The 15738-nt window shown below is 50.0% G+C and overlaps 1 protein-coding gene across 2 annotated transcripts in view; it reads right to left on the reverse strand.

Moving 5' to 3' along the window:
- Positions 1-13332, reverse strand: part of BSN (bassoon presynaptic cytomatrix protein) — an 89256-nt gene extending 75924 nt beyond the window's left edge. The window contains exon 1 of one of the 2 annotated variants that reach the window (XM_068201567.1): positions 13081-13332. In XM_068201567.1, the coding sequence (XP_068057668.1) occupies positions 13081-13229 (149 nt within the window). In that variant the 5' untranslated portion in view covers positions 13230-13332. The remainder of the gene's footprint in view (positions 1-13080) is intronic. The other variant, XM_068201568.1, reaches the window with a different exon arrangement.
- Between the last annotated feature and the right edge of the window lie 2406 nt (positions 13333-15738).

Raw genomic sequence — 15738 nt, forward strand, 5'->3', positions numbered from 1 at the left:
CGCCCGCCCTCCTTGAAAGCCTCTCTGATTTTAATTAGCAGCGACACATTTTTTGTTTAGTTCGTTAGCTATTCCCTAAAGCAATGCAAAATGAAGCTACCTGCTCTGGGCTTAATCCTGTGACAGGAACACGCCTGCTTGAGGAGCCAAACCTGATACACAAACTTTCAGTAACAGTAACTGTAATAAACTTGGCTTCAATCTATTTGCAGGACTTGGAAAAAAACACAGAAATTCACATGATTACTATAATTTTCAGACACAACTGGGAAAAAAAGAAGAGGAGAAGTGATAAGGTTTGTTAGAAAACGATTAAAAGCAGCAGGTGGAAGGGTAACAAAGGGAAGTTTCCATGGCACCTGTTAGCAAAACATGCACCATCAAGAAAAGGTTTAAGATATGGCTATAACACAGCAATATCATTAAACAACCAAGCTACAGGAGTAAAAGGCAATACTTAGTATGAAAAATCATCTCAAGCGGGAGAATTTTTAGGATAAAAATTCAGAAATAAAGGAGAGGAAGAAAGAAGTAATAGAAGATGAAGAAATAAGGGAATCCTTCTTATGGGTTAATAACTTATCAGGATTTAGGACAAGAAGGATAGAGGCAGATGGTCAGGTTTTCACAAGCAGAGGAGCAGGATCTTGCCATGGGATAAATGGGATATTCAGAAATGGCTTGGGAAGGAGCAGGGATAAAGAAAGGACAAGTTTGCTGAGCCATGCAAATTTATTCAACGTATTCAAAGCTAAAGCTGAATGCAAAGAGCTGTAGAAGGCTCTCCTGAACTGGATGTCTCGAAACATCATGGCAGGTGAAATCCAAGGTCAAGAAATGCAGAGTGAGGCACAGAGAACAACCATAGCCACATGAAGTGATGGGATCTAAATCAGATACTGATGCTCTGCAAAGAGTTCTGCAAGCCATGTTGGACCATTCTCAGAAAACATCAATTTAATGCTCATCAACAAATATAGAACAATCCACCCCAAAAAATACACAATTAAGTTATTTTGGGAAAAATGCATTTTGGAAAGCAATTCAAAGAGAAGAGCAAAGGCAGCCCATTCCCTTGACTTGCTTCTGGCTTCCTTCCCCACAAAGAGAGGCACCATGGTCTGGTTTTGCAATTCTCCCTTTTGACTTGCAAAAGGGAGGCTTGACTCTGTCCAGGAGTTGGAAAGATTCCTGCAGGTGCTGGCTGGCTGCACAAAACTAAACCAACATGAGCACTGTTTGTCACAGGTGGGCAAAAAAGGGATCCATCCAGGGGTCTGTCTCCAACAGGTCAACATCCCTGGTAACATCCACATCACACAAGGGTCCCCACACTTCTACCTTCCACAAGAAGTTGGTATTCAACCACTAAGAAACTGGGGAGACTGCAGGGCCCTTTTTTGGATGAGCTCCACCCATGCTCCAAAATTAAAATCTGATGCAAAAAAATGTATCATTATCCATCTCCATGACAGCTTGAGTCAACCAAACTCAGCCCAGAACGAAGAACAACATTCATTCCAGGCATAAAAAAAAATAAGAAGAGCCATCAGAAAGAGAAGTGCTGTTAAAAAAGAGGCAGTAATGACAGACCAGAGAGAAACTGGTTTGTATTTTTAGAAAAAAGAAAGAAAAACACAGTTAAAAAGCAATTTACAGGAGAGGAAATCAGAGCGCCACACTGCAGAAAGACAGGCAGCTCCTGGTGACTACGCAGCAACCAAAAAATCCTGACTTTGCACCCTCATTTATCTGAGCCTGGGCAAATGGAACAAAGGACCTAATTTTTTGTGTGTGTCTCTGAAAAATCATAGCATTTTTATCCATCCTGCAGTTCTTGTCTTTGCACCTCTACACATTTTGGCTATCTCATAATAGTCCCTTTAACTCTTCCCCAGGCCACTTAGGTCCTTATTTCTATTTTTTCTGGTTGCCTCAGGTTACCAGGAATGTGGATATCCAAGGTGTGGAAGAGCAATCAAGAGATCATTTGGGCAGGGACTGAGGAAACAGCCATCAGCTAATCCCCCATGAAGAGCTCCAAGTACAGCACATGTGGAGGGGTACATAGAAAAACTGATGAGCCCACATTTCCCTGTGAGGAGGAGAAATCTGCGTCCAACACGGCCAGATGCCTTTAAACAAAATCTTCACATCAGGTTATGTTTCTCAGAAACGCTTCTCAGCTGCAGAGGTTTCTCCCTCCCTGACATTCCCCACACCAGCTCACAGGGTCCAAAAATGTCTGTTATTTAAGAGTGTGGTTGCAAGTGCCTGGTGGGACACTGCCTGGGGGCTGGCACTGGATGGACTCAGTATCAGTGTTCGTGTGTCTTGAATTTGCACTTTATGGTTTCCAGAGATATGATTTGGAATGGCAAACCAAACTCAGAATTATGTTTTTATGTGTAAAACTCATTATTCACAACAGGAAAGGTAAAGGAAACCCAAGGACCAATATATTACCAATACTGTCAGAGACACCATCAACTTCAATATCTCAAGCTGTTTAGTTTAAATGTACTTTTGAAATAGAAGAGTCTGAAATTCCCCTGCCAAATTCTTTATGGGATCAAAGGAAAACATTTCTCCGGCTTCTGCAACTCTTTGAGGCGCCTTGTCCCTGCCTGCATTTCCCTGCTGCACGTACCTCAGCCCAGAACATTTGTCCCCAAAGAGATGGAGGCATCTGCATATTTGATGTATCTGTCCTTGCAGAGCCCTCGGAAGGCTTAGCTTGGCAGAAATGGCAGCAGGTAAAATTTAAGGCTGAGAAGTTTAGTTGGTAAGTGAAGCAAATTTTAGACACCTTGAGAAAACAGAAGGCACTTCATTCCTACCCAGAGCAGCTGGTTGGTTTTTGTTTGCATATTTCAAAGAAAAAGAAAGGTGTGATAATTTGTCAGTTCAGAGTGTTTGGGTCTATATTTTCACTTAATAAATCAAAATTAAATAGGTAATCATGGGCATGGGTTGCATGAAACTGAGTTGTATAGCCAAGAGGAATCCTATCCTAATCCATTAACCAGTGCTTAACATCCATTAACAATGCAGGAGGAGGAGAGACTGGAAGATGAGGAAGGCAGATAAAATAAAGCAGAAAAGGGATGCCTAAGGAGACACTTCTTCAGAGTTTCCTCCCAGAGGGATGTTTGTGGATGCCTTATTTTTGCCAGGTTGAGGTAATCAGTGGCATATAATGTAGTGATAGGGATCATCTTTCTGCTCCAACAGGTACTGATGTTCTGTAATAACTGCAGGGTGTAACCAGTCAAAACCTCATCTAATATAGTGGTAAATGGGCTCTGAAAATCACCACCATCACAAAAGGTTCTATATAATACACTATATAAATGAAAACAACCTCTTTTCCTGGTGTGCTCCCCAGCTACAGGATTCCCAAGCAAAACATCCACAACTTAGATACAGGTGGGAAAAGGAGAAGGCTTGGATATTTTTGTTCCTTGGGGCTGCAGACGTGCCCTGAATACAAAGGATGGTTCGTTTTACAGGGATGAGAGCAACACCCAACATCACCTCCTCACGTACGCCGGCGTCAGGAGTATTTACGGAAAGCTGCCATTGCCACCCGGCCCCAACACAATGTGCTCCAGCACTATCTGCTCCAGACATCTCACAAGTTCATATTAGAGCTGGTGCAGCCCACGGATGTGTTTGAGACTGACAGCAGCTCCCTCACCCTCCCAAGAGCCATTCCCAGCAGAGGAGAGCAGAGAAGGTTCGAAAGGGCAGCATTCCAAGGGCCCAACGCTTGCCCAGAGTGTTGAGAAATTCTGTGGTGAGCAGGGAAGAAGAAACCCAAATTGTGGTGGCTTATCGTTGGTGGGCAGGAGACAACAAAGCTGATGCATCTGAGAGAAAATATGGGAAAAATCTGCACACTTGAAGGACAACATGGAATTCTTTGTGTCCTACTGCTGGTCCTACAAAGGACTACATTAATGGGTCTCAAACCTGGAACCCCATGAGTCTCAGACTGGAAATCAAAAATGCAACAGAAGTTCATAAATTCACATAATGATTTGGGTTGGAAGAGACCTTAATGATCATTTCATTCCAACCCCTCTGCTGTGGGCAGGGACACCTGCCACTAGACCAGGTTGCTCCAAGCCCCATCCAGCCTGGCCCTGAACACTTCCAGGGATGGGGCAGCCACTTCTCTGGCAAGTTACCACAGATGAACTACTGAAGTAGCCTACAGCAAAATTAGAATGGAAAAAAAACCCCATTTACTCCTTCCTGTTGACTCGGGGGTTGTTGCTGAGCACGATGAGAACAGTTCAGGCTGTGACCACCTCGGGTGTTTAAGCCAAACAGACCAAACCCAGCCTACCAAGGCAACAGGCGCTGGCACTGCGGTGCCCAGCTGCAGCACAGCCCTACCTGCAAAGGCTGCAAACCAGCAGAGTTTACTCTGCCAGTTAACTGGGAGGGTAGTGTTAAAAAAAAAAAAAAAAAAAAAAAAAAAAAGAGAAAAAACCCAACCAAACAACAATTTGTCTCCCTAAGAAGATTAATAGGTGCATTTAAAGAAATCAGGCTGTAGGCTTAATGAGAGAGAGGCAGCAAAATCCTAAATGTGAGACCTCCTACAGTTTTTCAGTCCAGCTGTACAATCAAATAATAGTTTATGTAACTAGGATTGAAAAAAAATAAAAGTAATTTCATGTTTCATCAAAAGAAAAAGTACAGTTCAGAGTCAACATGGAAAAAGATCTAGTTCAGCCCCATATTTTCCCCAGCCTTTCATAAGCTTTGTACTATCAGCTGATATGGGTTTTTTTCACACGACAAAGGCAAACTACCAAGTCCCTTAAGAACTTATTATACATTTCCAATTTTCAACTATTCCTATTTTATAATGCATAAATTCACATATCTATAAGTGAAATGTTTTCTTTAGAAGATGAAAGAAAAAAAAACATGCTGTTTTTCCTAGGCTGCAATCTGTTTTTTGATTAAATAAAAAAAAAAAAAAAAGGGTGGTTAGCAGCTACAACATGTCAATCTTTACAAGTAATTCCCACGCACAACTTCATCCTTTTGCAGACATTAAATATGGCAAAATCTTTTCGTATTCCTCGTGTCTAGACTGATGAAGGAAGGGCACAAGCTACCAACAGACTCTTTCTTCTACTGGAAAGCCCATGGCAGACCCATTTGGATCTCAGGTGGGCTGTTAAGAGCACCAAATCCCTCGGGATTCATTCAATAGCTGAAGAAGACACATCTCACATTGACTTCGTACCCCCATACAACTTCCAAGGATGGAGCACCCAGAGAAGCACCCTGAGATCACACCAGAAGAGGTTGCACACTCCAAGCATCTCCTAACAGAGCTAAAAATCCATAAATAAAGGCAAATTTCAAAATAAATCTCCCTATTTAGGATGCTACAAGCCTCGGGACTGGTACTGCACAGGGATGTCCAATGGAACCAGGCTCTGAGCCTCTCAGCAGCTGGAAAAGCCTGCGAACCCCCAAGGCCAGGAAAGACTCAAGACAGGCTAGAAAGCAATGTTCCACTGGTATGCAAGGAAACAAAGAGAAAAAAAGGTTCAGGGGCTGCTCTCAGCTAGTAACATCTGGCCTCTGCAAGCATCCCTGCCATGTAAGGCCTCCAGCCCTCTGGGCCACATGGAGGAGGGCCTACCACCCTTGGACACCCCTGAAATGTGGGATTTTGCCACATCTAAACTGAATGACATTTTGATTCATGGTGATTTTTCTTCTACGTCCTTCAGAGGAGCTGTCAAAGCCTCATCTGAAAGCTATTCAGCGTGGGAAACTGATTTGTCATGTCTGAGAGCCTGTGGTCCCTGTCAGGTCCTAGAACCGAGTGAAGAACAGTTAGTCACACATGCCCAAAAGCCCTCAAAATTCTGCAACATTTCTCAAGCAGCACTTTCTACGCGGCACCTGGTCTAAGTTCAGTTATAGCTACCAAAAAGAGGAAACCCTCCAAGAGGGCAGGAAATGCTCTTCTCATGAGGACCTACACATGATCATAGAAGAGGTCCAGGTGGTTCTAAGGTCCCTCTGGAGCCTTTTCTTCTCCAGACCAAACAACCCCAGCTCTCAGTCTGTCTCCATTTAAGATCTCAGTCATTACCTCATTAGTGGGGGTGTGATGGGGTGAATAATGGTGTCTATCAGCAAGTAATGGCCCAGAGGTTTCCCCCAGCCCTGTGCTTCCACCTTTCCCCTGCAGTACCTTGCACAGCCCATTGGTTCTTGGACAACCGTGCCCAGCCCAGGGAGCACTACCAGTCTCCACATGGAGATGTTCATCTGCTTGCTCTAGGGAGAAGGTGTAAAGGCTCTTCCTTCCTGTGCTAAGGACAGGGACAGGAGAGAGGTCTGGGAACAGACCAGGCAGGAGAGGGGTTTGTGTCCTAGCTCCTCTTAGAAGATGCCTAACGCACTCTACTGCATTAAATATAAGAACATTTTTCTTCTATAGACAATGACCTAGAAACACAACTAAATCGTTTTTGAAAAAACAGAATGCACCAAACTATTTAATCACATCTTCAGGGGGAAATGAAGCCAGTAAGAACAGCTAATCTGCTGCTCATCACAGCAACTATAGTTTTGGACTGAGGGTAACTTTGTATATTCAGAGGCTACGGTTTTACTTAAACCTTCTATGATCATATATCCCATTATTCCATTTGGTAAACCGCTTCTACACTTATTTATGCTCACTCTTAACATACATTTCATTACCATTTGGCTAGCATGGGCCTCTGAGCTGCAGAGGTGTGTTTTTGCTAGCCATCATAACCATCTGTGCCATCCAGTGCCAGCAGCCAGGTTGGAGGGCACATTCCCTCCCCATCTCCAGCCAAACCATGGCACTTATACAAATACTAAGAGAAAACAAAATAAAAATTGCATTCAGAGGTGCTTTTCTTGACTTGTCTCTGGGGAGCTCAACATGGTCAGGGAGCTGCTGTCTCCTGCCCTCCCAACCCACTGTCCCCAGTCTCTTAATGGGGCTGGGGTCTCTCTTCAAGATCAACCACACACTTGGAAAGCTGCAGAGGCCAAGAGTGAGCGAGACACCACCATCAGGGTAGTTAAGTCATCTTTCATATTAAACACGAGCACAGCAGCTCATGAACATCCCTTCCAGCCACGCCATAAAGCCCAGGCCAGAGTTAATAGGGGTCCAGTGATGCTGATTATTCTTGCAGGCTCCTAAATAGCACGTTGGAAGTGCTGGGTGCTCTCAGCGAGGAGCCAGCTCACCACATTCATAAAAACTTCCCAGCATCAGTGACGTGAAAAGCGGTACGACAGTGCTCATTGATGACTGACAGGCTGCACAGCAGCACCTTGGGGTCAATGCCGGAGCTTTGCACCTCCAGGCACGAAAAAAACCAAAAAAACCTTGTTTGTAGGAATAGTCGTGCTCATAGCCTGATACAAAAATAATAAATCTGTCATTCAAAAAGACATTTGAAAACACAGTGATGGCTTAACAGCGACGATCTCAAATTCAAGAAGAATAACAGTTTACGATGTGCAGGACCAGGATGACCATCAGCACTTGCTATCACTCACTAGCCAAAAAAGAAACCCAAGGAACATCCTGGAGCAGCGGTGCTCAACAGCAAAGTTGGTGTGATAATATTATTGTCACATTTAGTGAAAAACCAGAAGGCCTTTGCCATGAAACCATTTCACCCTACTGAGCTACCTGCTCTTGGGAAGCACTCTCTGCACCCTGACTGCCTGTCCCATCCTTCCCAAGGGGCACCTCATACACTAGGAAATTAGCCTGATGTTGGAAAAGGATTGCTGGAAAAACACCCTGGGCCAGCCCCAGCGCCAGCCCCAGCCGGGGAAGCAGTGAAGACGGCTGTGCAGAGAGGCTGTGTGGCAGGCAGGCTGTGGTGTTCTGCCAGTCCAGATGCACATCAAGTATTCCCCAAACTCACATAAACTGCAGGAATATGCCACAGCACTGACTATCTGTTTGCACTGAATTGGAGACATGATGGGAAACATCAAATATGTGCTCGATTCACACAGCAGAGAAAAGAAACAGCTTTATTGCAGCATGCTGGAGAAGCAGAAGTGGAGAGGCAGAAGCCAGCTCAACATGAGCAACAATGTGGAGGGACCCACCAGCCTCAATGGATGTCGCCACTTGAGCTGCGGCTCCATTCCTGAGCATCAGCAGAAGAATCAGGATGGTTTGGGTTGGAAGAGACCCTAAAGATCACCTAGTTCCAATCCCCTGCCATGGGCAGGAACACCTTCCACTAGAAGACTGACCATCAGCACTCCGCTTTCCAGTGCAAAGGAAGCGGCCCTGCCATAGCTTCAAATTGTACCAGAAGAAGCCAAGGACTACTCCAACTTTTCAGCACAAGCCAACACAGCAAAGAACATCAATCCTTCCAAATTCTTCTACATTGTTTCTGAGCAGAAGTGGACACTGCAGGGACATCCCCAGGAGCCCCTCACCCAGCAAAAGTGAGGGGTAAAGATTCATGCCCACAGCGAACCATCCAAGCTGGTTCCAGCAGTGAAAAACCCCAACCTGTGAGGCAGACTGCAAATCTGTGTATTTGTTTTGGAAATAAAGGCATTAATAATTGATGCCAAACACTGTGAATATTGATGAGCACGTTTCCCAGAAGAGGTTTTGGAGTTACTTAAGCACCCAGAATTGTGCCGTCTGGATGCAGTGGCCTAATGGCTGCTGTCAGAGCGATCACAAGTATGCAAAGCACTGTGTCACAGCCAGCACCACCTGCCCATCATGAGGGAAAATGAATTGAAACCCAATGGAGTATTTAACACCACAAATATTTTGACACAGTCCATCATGTACACCATTTTCTACTCCTTTTACTTTTTGTTTTGCTCACACAAGTTTAATGATCTCACAACATTGCGTATCTGTTCCTCCCCTCCTCACTTAAACCCAGCCTCAGTTCCCTCCTGACCCTCCAAAAATCTTGCAGCAAATAAACTCATGTTCAATATGTGCAGAAGCATGGCAGGCTTTTCCAGAGTGCCAGTCCATGGCTCAGCCAGGGAAAAACTGTTATTATTTGAGGAAATTCCCAGCAATGCCTCTGATGGTGATGCCTCTGCCCCATCCTGTGCAGGGCTCAGAGCCTTTGGGGAGAGCAGAGCATGGAAATGAGGATGGAGCTGGCTCTCTGGGCTCTCCAGGTGAGCGTGAGCCCTCTCCCCAGCCTGAATTCCCATCACACAGTCTGGTTTTATTTCTAGCACAGTCATATGAAAATGGACATTGACTGCTCATTTCTGCAAGCTTGGGAAAAGTGCCCATTTAAAAAGAAAGAAGCCAAGTTGCCTTTTTTTAAACAATTACCTTTATGTATAAAGTTCTTATCTCTCATTGTGGTAGTACTTTATGGCAAGCAAATAAGCACACTCAAGTGAGCTACTGAGAGGGTAAAAAGGAACCTCCAAATTGCAATGGTTTGCCCAAAGTTTCTCTGATTTAAAGGGCTTTCCTTCAGTTCTGTTTCTCCCATACTATTCCCTATCACCAGATTTTTTACTTCAAGCTCCATCACCTGCCAAACAGAGCAATACTGAATATACAGAAGGGTAAACAGGATCAGCACTTGCCTTGCCATTGTTCTAAGCCAAGGGAAGGCTCTGAGGGAGCCCACAGCCCATGCCAAAGGTGCTACCATGCACTACTGGAGATATTCCCTTTTGGTCGCTTCAAGAGCTTCAGCTCACAGCCTATCTTGAGGCTTAATAAATACTGGGGTATGACCCACAGTGTGGAAAACAAAGGTCCTGGCACCTCTGCCAGTGTGCCATGGAAGCAAGCTTGCTCCCAGCCTCACCGCCTGCAACCCACCTGGCTGCTTGCAATGTGCATCAGCCAGCTCCAGAGAAACAGCGGTGCTGAAAGCACTGCTTCTCCCACAGACAGCCCCTGCATTTGTGGCTGGCCCTCAAGGCTTCCCAGGAGACTGTCCCTCTTCCCCTCTCCCATCCTTCAACCTGAGCTCATGCATCCAGGTGTCAAAAAGAGCCTTTTACAAGCTCCACAGCTGAGCAGCAGAGAGACCGAAAACCTGAATGAATCCAGCATAAATCAGGCACATACAATCAGAAGCAGCAATAAAGACACTCTGCAGGTTACAAGGAAAACCAGCCATGTAAAGCTCTGTGCCCCAAGCTACAGTTCTGAACTGGGGATCATCCCTGCTCTGCCATCCAAGCCTTTTTCATCCATCCATCCGCACTGTGAAACGAGCTCGTCCCTTCTGCTTAGGGGGTCTCTCTAGAAGAACAGACCACAACTTGCCAGGCACTGGAAAGCTTTCTGTCCAAATGCATCAGCAACCAACCTGGGTTCCTCTGATCCTACAGGTGAATGATGCCCCAGCTTTTCACCTCCTTTCAGGCTAAAGACTCTGTTTGTCTGAGCAGACCAGCAGCAACCCTGCCCTCCCTCCTCAGATTCAATCTCACCTTGCTGGAATACCAGAGTCAGGCACAGCCGCCTCAGGTGAGATTCCAGCAGCTCCTTGCACAAGGGTGAGGTCTGCACTGAAAACACCTTGCCTGATGCAACCCTGCATTGTGTTGGCCTTTTCCAGAGCTGCATCCTGCTGGCAGAGCCAAACCACCCCAGCGCTGAGCACTGCTCCCAGCTTCCCTCCGACCTCTGGCTCCCCCGTGCCTCGGCAAAGCATGCAAGCAAATATCAAAGTTGATAAATAGTGGTAGGTGTTGTAACTTAGTAAAAAGATGCTACTCCTGTTGTGGTTTCTACTCTCTGAAGTATATTCATAGTGGATGCACAGTTCTTAGAAACTGTTATTATGGATTTAAACACAAAACCCCAAAATCCAGAGCAGCCCCTATAGGATATTTCTCTGTGTAACACAAAGCAAACTGTGAAAAATGACACAGAAAAGTCATACTACTATGGTTTTCACTGGCTTACATGTGGATTTAGCTTACTTAAATCAGAGGAAAAAAATTGCTCTGATATTGAAAGAAACTCACTTTCTCTGGCCACTTGAGATTTCTGGAGCAGCACCTTCTGCACTCCACACTCACTGCTTGGCCAGCACATCCTGTGCTCTGCTGAACCTTTCACAACATATGGTCTGTCTTATGTGCCCACTCCTGCACCTCACAAAAGCGACTTTCTTCTCGAGACCTGATTTCCCTCCGTTGCCACTTTGCTACCTTGAATTAAAATCCCTCAGTGTCATCTCAGCCCCCCACACCCCTCCCACGCTTAGGTTTTAAACACTGGCATAGCTCAGCATCGTCCCCATCCCACTGCTGCTCCAAGGCACAGCCCCACTTGGCCCACCTCTTTAATTGCTTTAATTAATTGCAAGGGAGGGCAGCTCCCCAGCAGCAGCTTCCCAGGAGGCGCAGGAGCATCAGCTCAGTGTGCGAGGGCTGGAGCATGGCCGGAAAAAACAACCTGGTGTTTCTGGCAGGAGAGGAGCATGGATGGCCAGTGCTACAGATTCTGCTCCTCCACCCACCAGTCCCGCATGCTCCAGGACCCTAAAAGCCCCTGGAAGGCCCAGCACTGCAAAACAGCAAACACAGACACTGGACAGTAATGGAGGAGCAGTGCCAAAATTGGACAGAGACAGCAGACCTGCATGGCTTCCTCAGCTCCTCTCATTACAGCAGCCTAAACAGCCCCACAGGTATTTAATTTTAAATTGTTCAAGCAGCTACAAACAACTTTTCACTGCCAGAATCCAAAGCAGAGAGGTTGGGACTCTCTAGCGAGGGAAACTGAGAAAAACGTAAAGGAAAATGAGCACAATTTCACTCAGAGCTATTTTTTTCACACTCGCTGTGTGACAGCAGCCTGCCCACAGCTATAGCACCCCTGAAGCCCACTGGATGTTACAGTGTGCCTGTGAGCAGCCATTGCAGCCCAGCAAGACGGAGCCCACTGCCAGGCAAGACTGCAGCCTCCCACCTGGATTTTCCCTGTCTGAAGCAACACGACTGGCAAGACCAGCAGCACTCATCAGTGCCCGGGCGAGGCAGAGCCCAGAATGCCACTGCCTTGGCCACACACTGAGGGAGAACCACCCACCGAGTGCTCTGCATCCCTCCGTGCAACTTTCTGCTCCTTGCCTTTATTTTTTCAGATAAGATAATGTTTTAGGATTGGCTTTTTTCATTTAAGGAATATCTCTTATCCCACACTCGCTTCCAAAGTATCTCCCTCCCAGCTGGCGCTGCCTGGCAGAAGGAGGACGGCTGGGTGCAGTTCCCTGCGAGGTTTTGCACGGATGACTCCTGGCAGGGCTGCATGTCCCTCCTGTTACATAACGACCTTTCCCGTTTGGTGCTGGCTCCACTTGGGGTGGCCACGTTTGGGAGTGGTCACATTTGGGGTGGCGACGTTTGGGGTGCTCATATGCCCCAGTGCTCTGAACTGTGTGCTGCCAGGCACCATCCCCCGATCCCAACCAGACCCACCAACCGTGAACCACGCTCCCTTCTCCTTATGCCTTCCCCCCTTGCTGCTGGACCTCTGCCCACCGGGCAGCACCCCGCTTTCTTCTGTCCCCCAGACACGACACTCCTCCCCGGGTGCTCCATCCCTCTCCCACACCCAGCCCCAAATCGCAGCTTAGTCCTCCTCAGCACCCACGGGTGTCCCGGAGCTGCCAGCTCCCCTGGGGGTGCACATCCTCCAGCAGTGACCTGCCTCGGGTGCCTCCATCACCTCCCTGAGCCCCACTGCACCTGCCTCACCTGCCTTCTCCCCGCTGCCCACACCCCACAGCCGCACCGTGTCCCCTCGGCTCGCAGTCCGTGCGCCCTCGTGTCCCACCTGCCTGCGCTCGCCTGCGGGTGCCCCCAGACCGGCACCCCACGGCGCCTCCTGCCCCCACCGCGCCAGCCCCCATCGCTGCTCTCGGCCGCACGCCGGCCCCGCTCACCCCTCACGGCTGCGCCCGCTGCCCGCGCGCCCCCCGCACACCCGCACCCCACCCGGCTGAGCCCCGCAGCCCGACCCCGCGCCCCCCGCCGGTCCCCGCCCCGCGCTCTGACCTGGGCCCGGCGGCGGGCGGGAGCTGTCCGCCGCCGCCCGGTGCTGAAGGCGGCTTGGCGGCGGCGGGCGGCGGCGGGGCCCCTGCGGCGGCGGCGGGCGGCAGCTGCCCGTCGTCGCCGCCGCCCTCCAGGCTGGCCTCGTTGCCCATGTCGGGCCGGGCGGGTCCGGGACCGGGGCCGCTCCCTCAGCGCAGCGCCGCCCCCGCCGCCGCCATCAGCCCCGCTCCGCCATCGCCGCCCGCCCGCGCCGCCGCGCGCATGCGCCGCCCCCGCGCCCGCTCGCGCCGCGGGCACGCGCGCGTTCGCCCGACCAATCGCCGCCCGCCCCCCGGGGCCCCGCCGGCACGTGCCCCCCGGCCCCGCCCCGCCCCGCCCGCCGGCCAATCGGCGCCGCGCAGCGCCCGCGCTCGCGCCCGCCAGGCGGCGCCACTGGCACTCCCGCGCTGGCCGTCAATGAGCGGCCCGTCTGCCGTGACGTCACGGGCGGGGGCCAATGGGCGCGCAGTCCCGCATGAGGTTACACGCAACAGCCAATGAGCGCCCGCTCACCCATGAGGTCACGGGCTGCTGCAGGACGTCACACACCACTGACCAATGAGGTGCCCCCTCCTCCATGAAGTCATGTGCCGCTCTTGGAAGTCACAGCCTGACAGCCAATGAGCACCTGCCTCCTCCACGATGTCAGAGGCTGTCCCCCGACATCACACCACATCAGCCAATAAGCAGCCCCCTCCCCCATGATGTCATGGGCTGTCCAAGAACATCGCACCCTGCCAGCCAAGGAGTGTCTCGTGCCATTGTGAGGTCATGCACTGCCGCGTGATGTCACACTCTGCCAGTCAGTGATCGTCGTGCTCCCTCTAAGGCCACAGGCAGCCCTGCACTGGCACATGCCACTGTCCAATGAGCACCCTGCTACCTCATGAGATCATGGCAGTCACTCTCAGCCAGGCAATGAGCACATCCCTCCCTGTGATGTCACAGGCTCGCTGGGGAGGCCTCAGCCAATAACCACCCTGTCCTTCCCACGGTCACCCAGAAACCAGCCAGTGACCACCACTGCTCTCCTATGACATCACAGGGCCGAACCAATGGGCTCACACGCTGTCCCTAAGCTCCAGTCTCAGCCACCCAGCACCGCCCTTTCCGTGAGGTCACACAGCACCCAGCCAATGGCCACGCTCTCTCCGTGTGAGGTCAGAGGCTGCCCATGGCGTCAGAGAGCAGCGGTGCCCAGCAGCGCCGGGGCTCCCTCCCGCCGCCTGCCGGTAATGAGGGGCGGTAATTAACGGTGCGGGTCCCCGTGGGCGGAGGGACGCGCTGCCACCGCCGGTCCCCTGCGGCTGCCATGGCCCGGACCCCCCTCGGGGGGACCCCAGCGGGGACCAAGGATTGTCCCCGGGCGCGCCAGCCCGGGCAGTGCTGGCGGCTGCTTTTTATGGGCTGTGAGTCAACTCACACGCGCTAAATCCGAAAATAAACGTGAAACTGGGTCCAGCCTCACCTCGGAGCGCACCAAAATAGCAACCGGCTCCAACAAGCCCCAGGAACAAGGGAGCTCTGTACGGCCCAGCCCAGGGAAGGGGATGACAGCGCTGGAGGTCACTGCTGTCCCCTGAGGAGCAGGTGTGGGGTGCAGAAGGTGTAACACGGCAGCAAAAGAGCTTTGGGGGATATGAAAGGACTGAGTAAGAGAATAAAACAGCTTCAGTTCCGGGCAGGACACCAGATGTGCAATAAACCAGAACAAAAACACATCAGAAACAACCCAGCAGCAGCAAGTTTATGGAAGGTTAGAGTGCAGGAGTGGATGAAAGAGGCCAGCACTTAGCAGGTGGCCAGGACACACAAAAAAAGTCTGGTTTGTCTGGATTTTGTTTGGTTTTTTTCCTGAGGTGATGTGTCCCTCTAACACAGGCAGCTCAAAACATCCACCTCGAATGCAGCAGAGGTTGGAGCAGCTGCCAGCAACAGCGCTGGTGCAGGTAGTGCCCAGACAAGATGCTCAAACCTCAGTTTAAACTTGCCATGGGGTCAAAACAGCCCCAAAAACCTTTCTCAACCCCTCCACTGCTGGCCGGGATCTGTTCTCCCATCATGAGCAGACACCACACCTGCTCTCCAGCACCCCAGCATGGAAGCCCATGTTCTCCACCAGCCCCACACCCAAACCATCACTGCTGCCTTCTTCAAAGGGTCTTCCTGAACTCGAGAGATCCAGAGCAAGTCTCACATTTTACAGACACTTTAATACCTACCTCAAAGGGACAAGCAGAGCACACAGCAGGCTTTCTGCAGACCCTCTCCCAGGCTTCTCCTCTGCAGAATTCACTTTGCTTGATTAAGTCCCTCTTCCCTTCTCCCCAAGCTAGCTTTTCCCAGCCCTCTGAACCCTCTCTCCTGGCTCTTCTAAACTCCCCCCATTCCATTTAACTCTGCAGGCAGCCTCAGGTGATGCAGGTGAGATACAGCTCATGCTCTACAGGGCTTTGCCTTGTTCACTTCCCTGGGGATGGGATCACTGTCCCCATGGCTTTACCTCACCACTGTCCTTCCCTGCACAAGGGGCCTGTCTCCCAAGGGCTGGCACCCCAAAGGAACCTGAAGGGTTAAGCACATCCATCACCCTACATTCAGCACGCAGGCTCAGACCTCCAC

Source organism: Anomalospiza imberbis, chromosome 11 (genome assembly GCF_031753505.1).
Source record: "Anomalospiza imberbis isolate Cuckoo-Finch-1a 21T00152 chromosome 11, ASM3175350v1, whole genome shotgun sequence".
Classification (NCBI taxonomy): Eukaryota; Metazoa; Chordata; class Aves; order Passeriformes; family Viduidae; genus Anomalospiza; species Anomalospiza imberbis.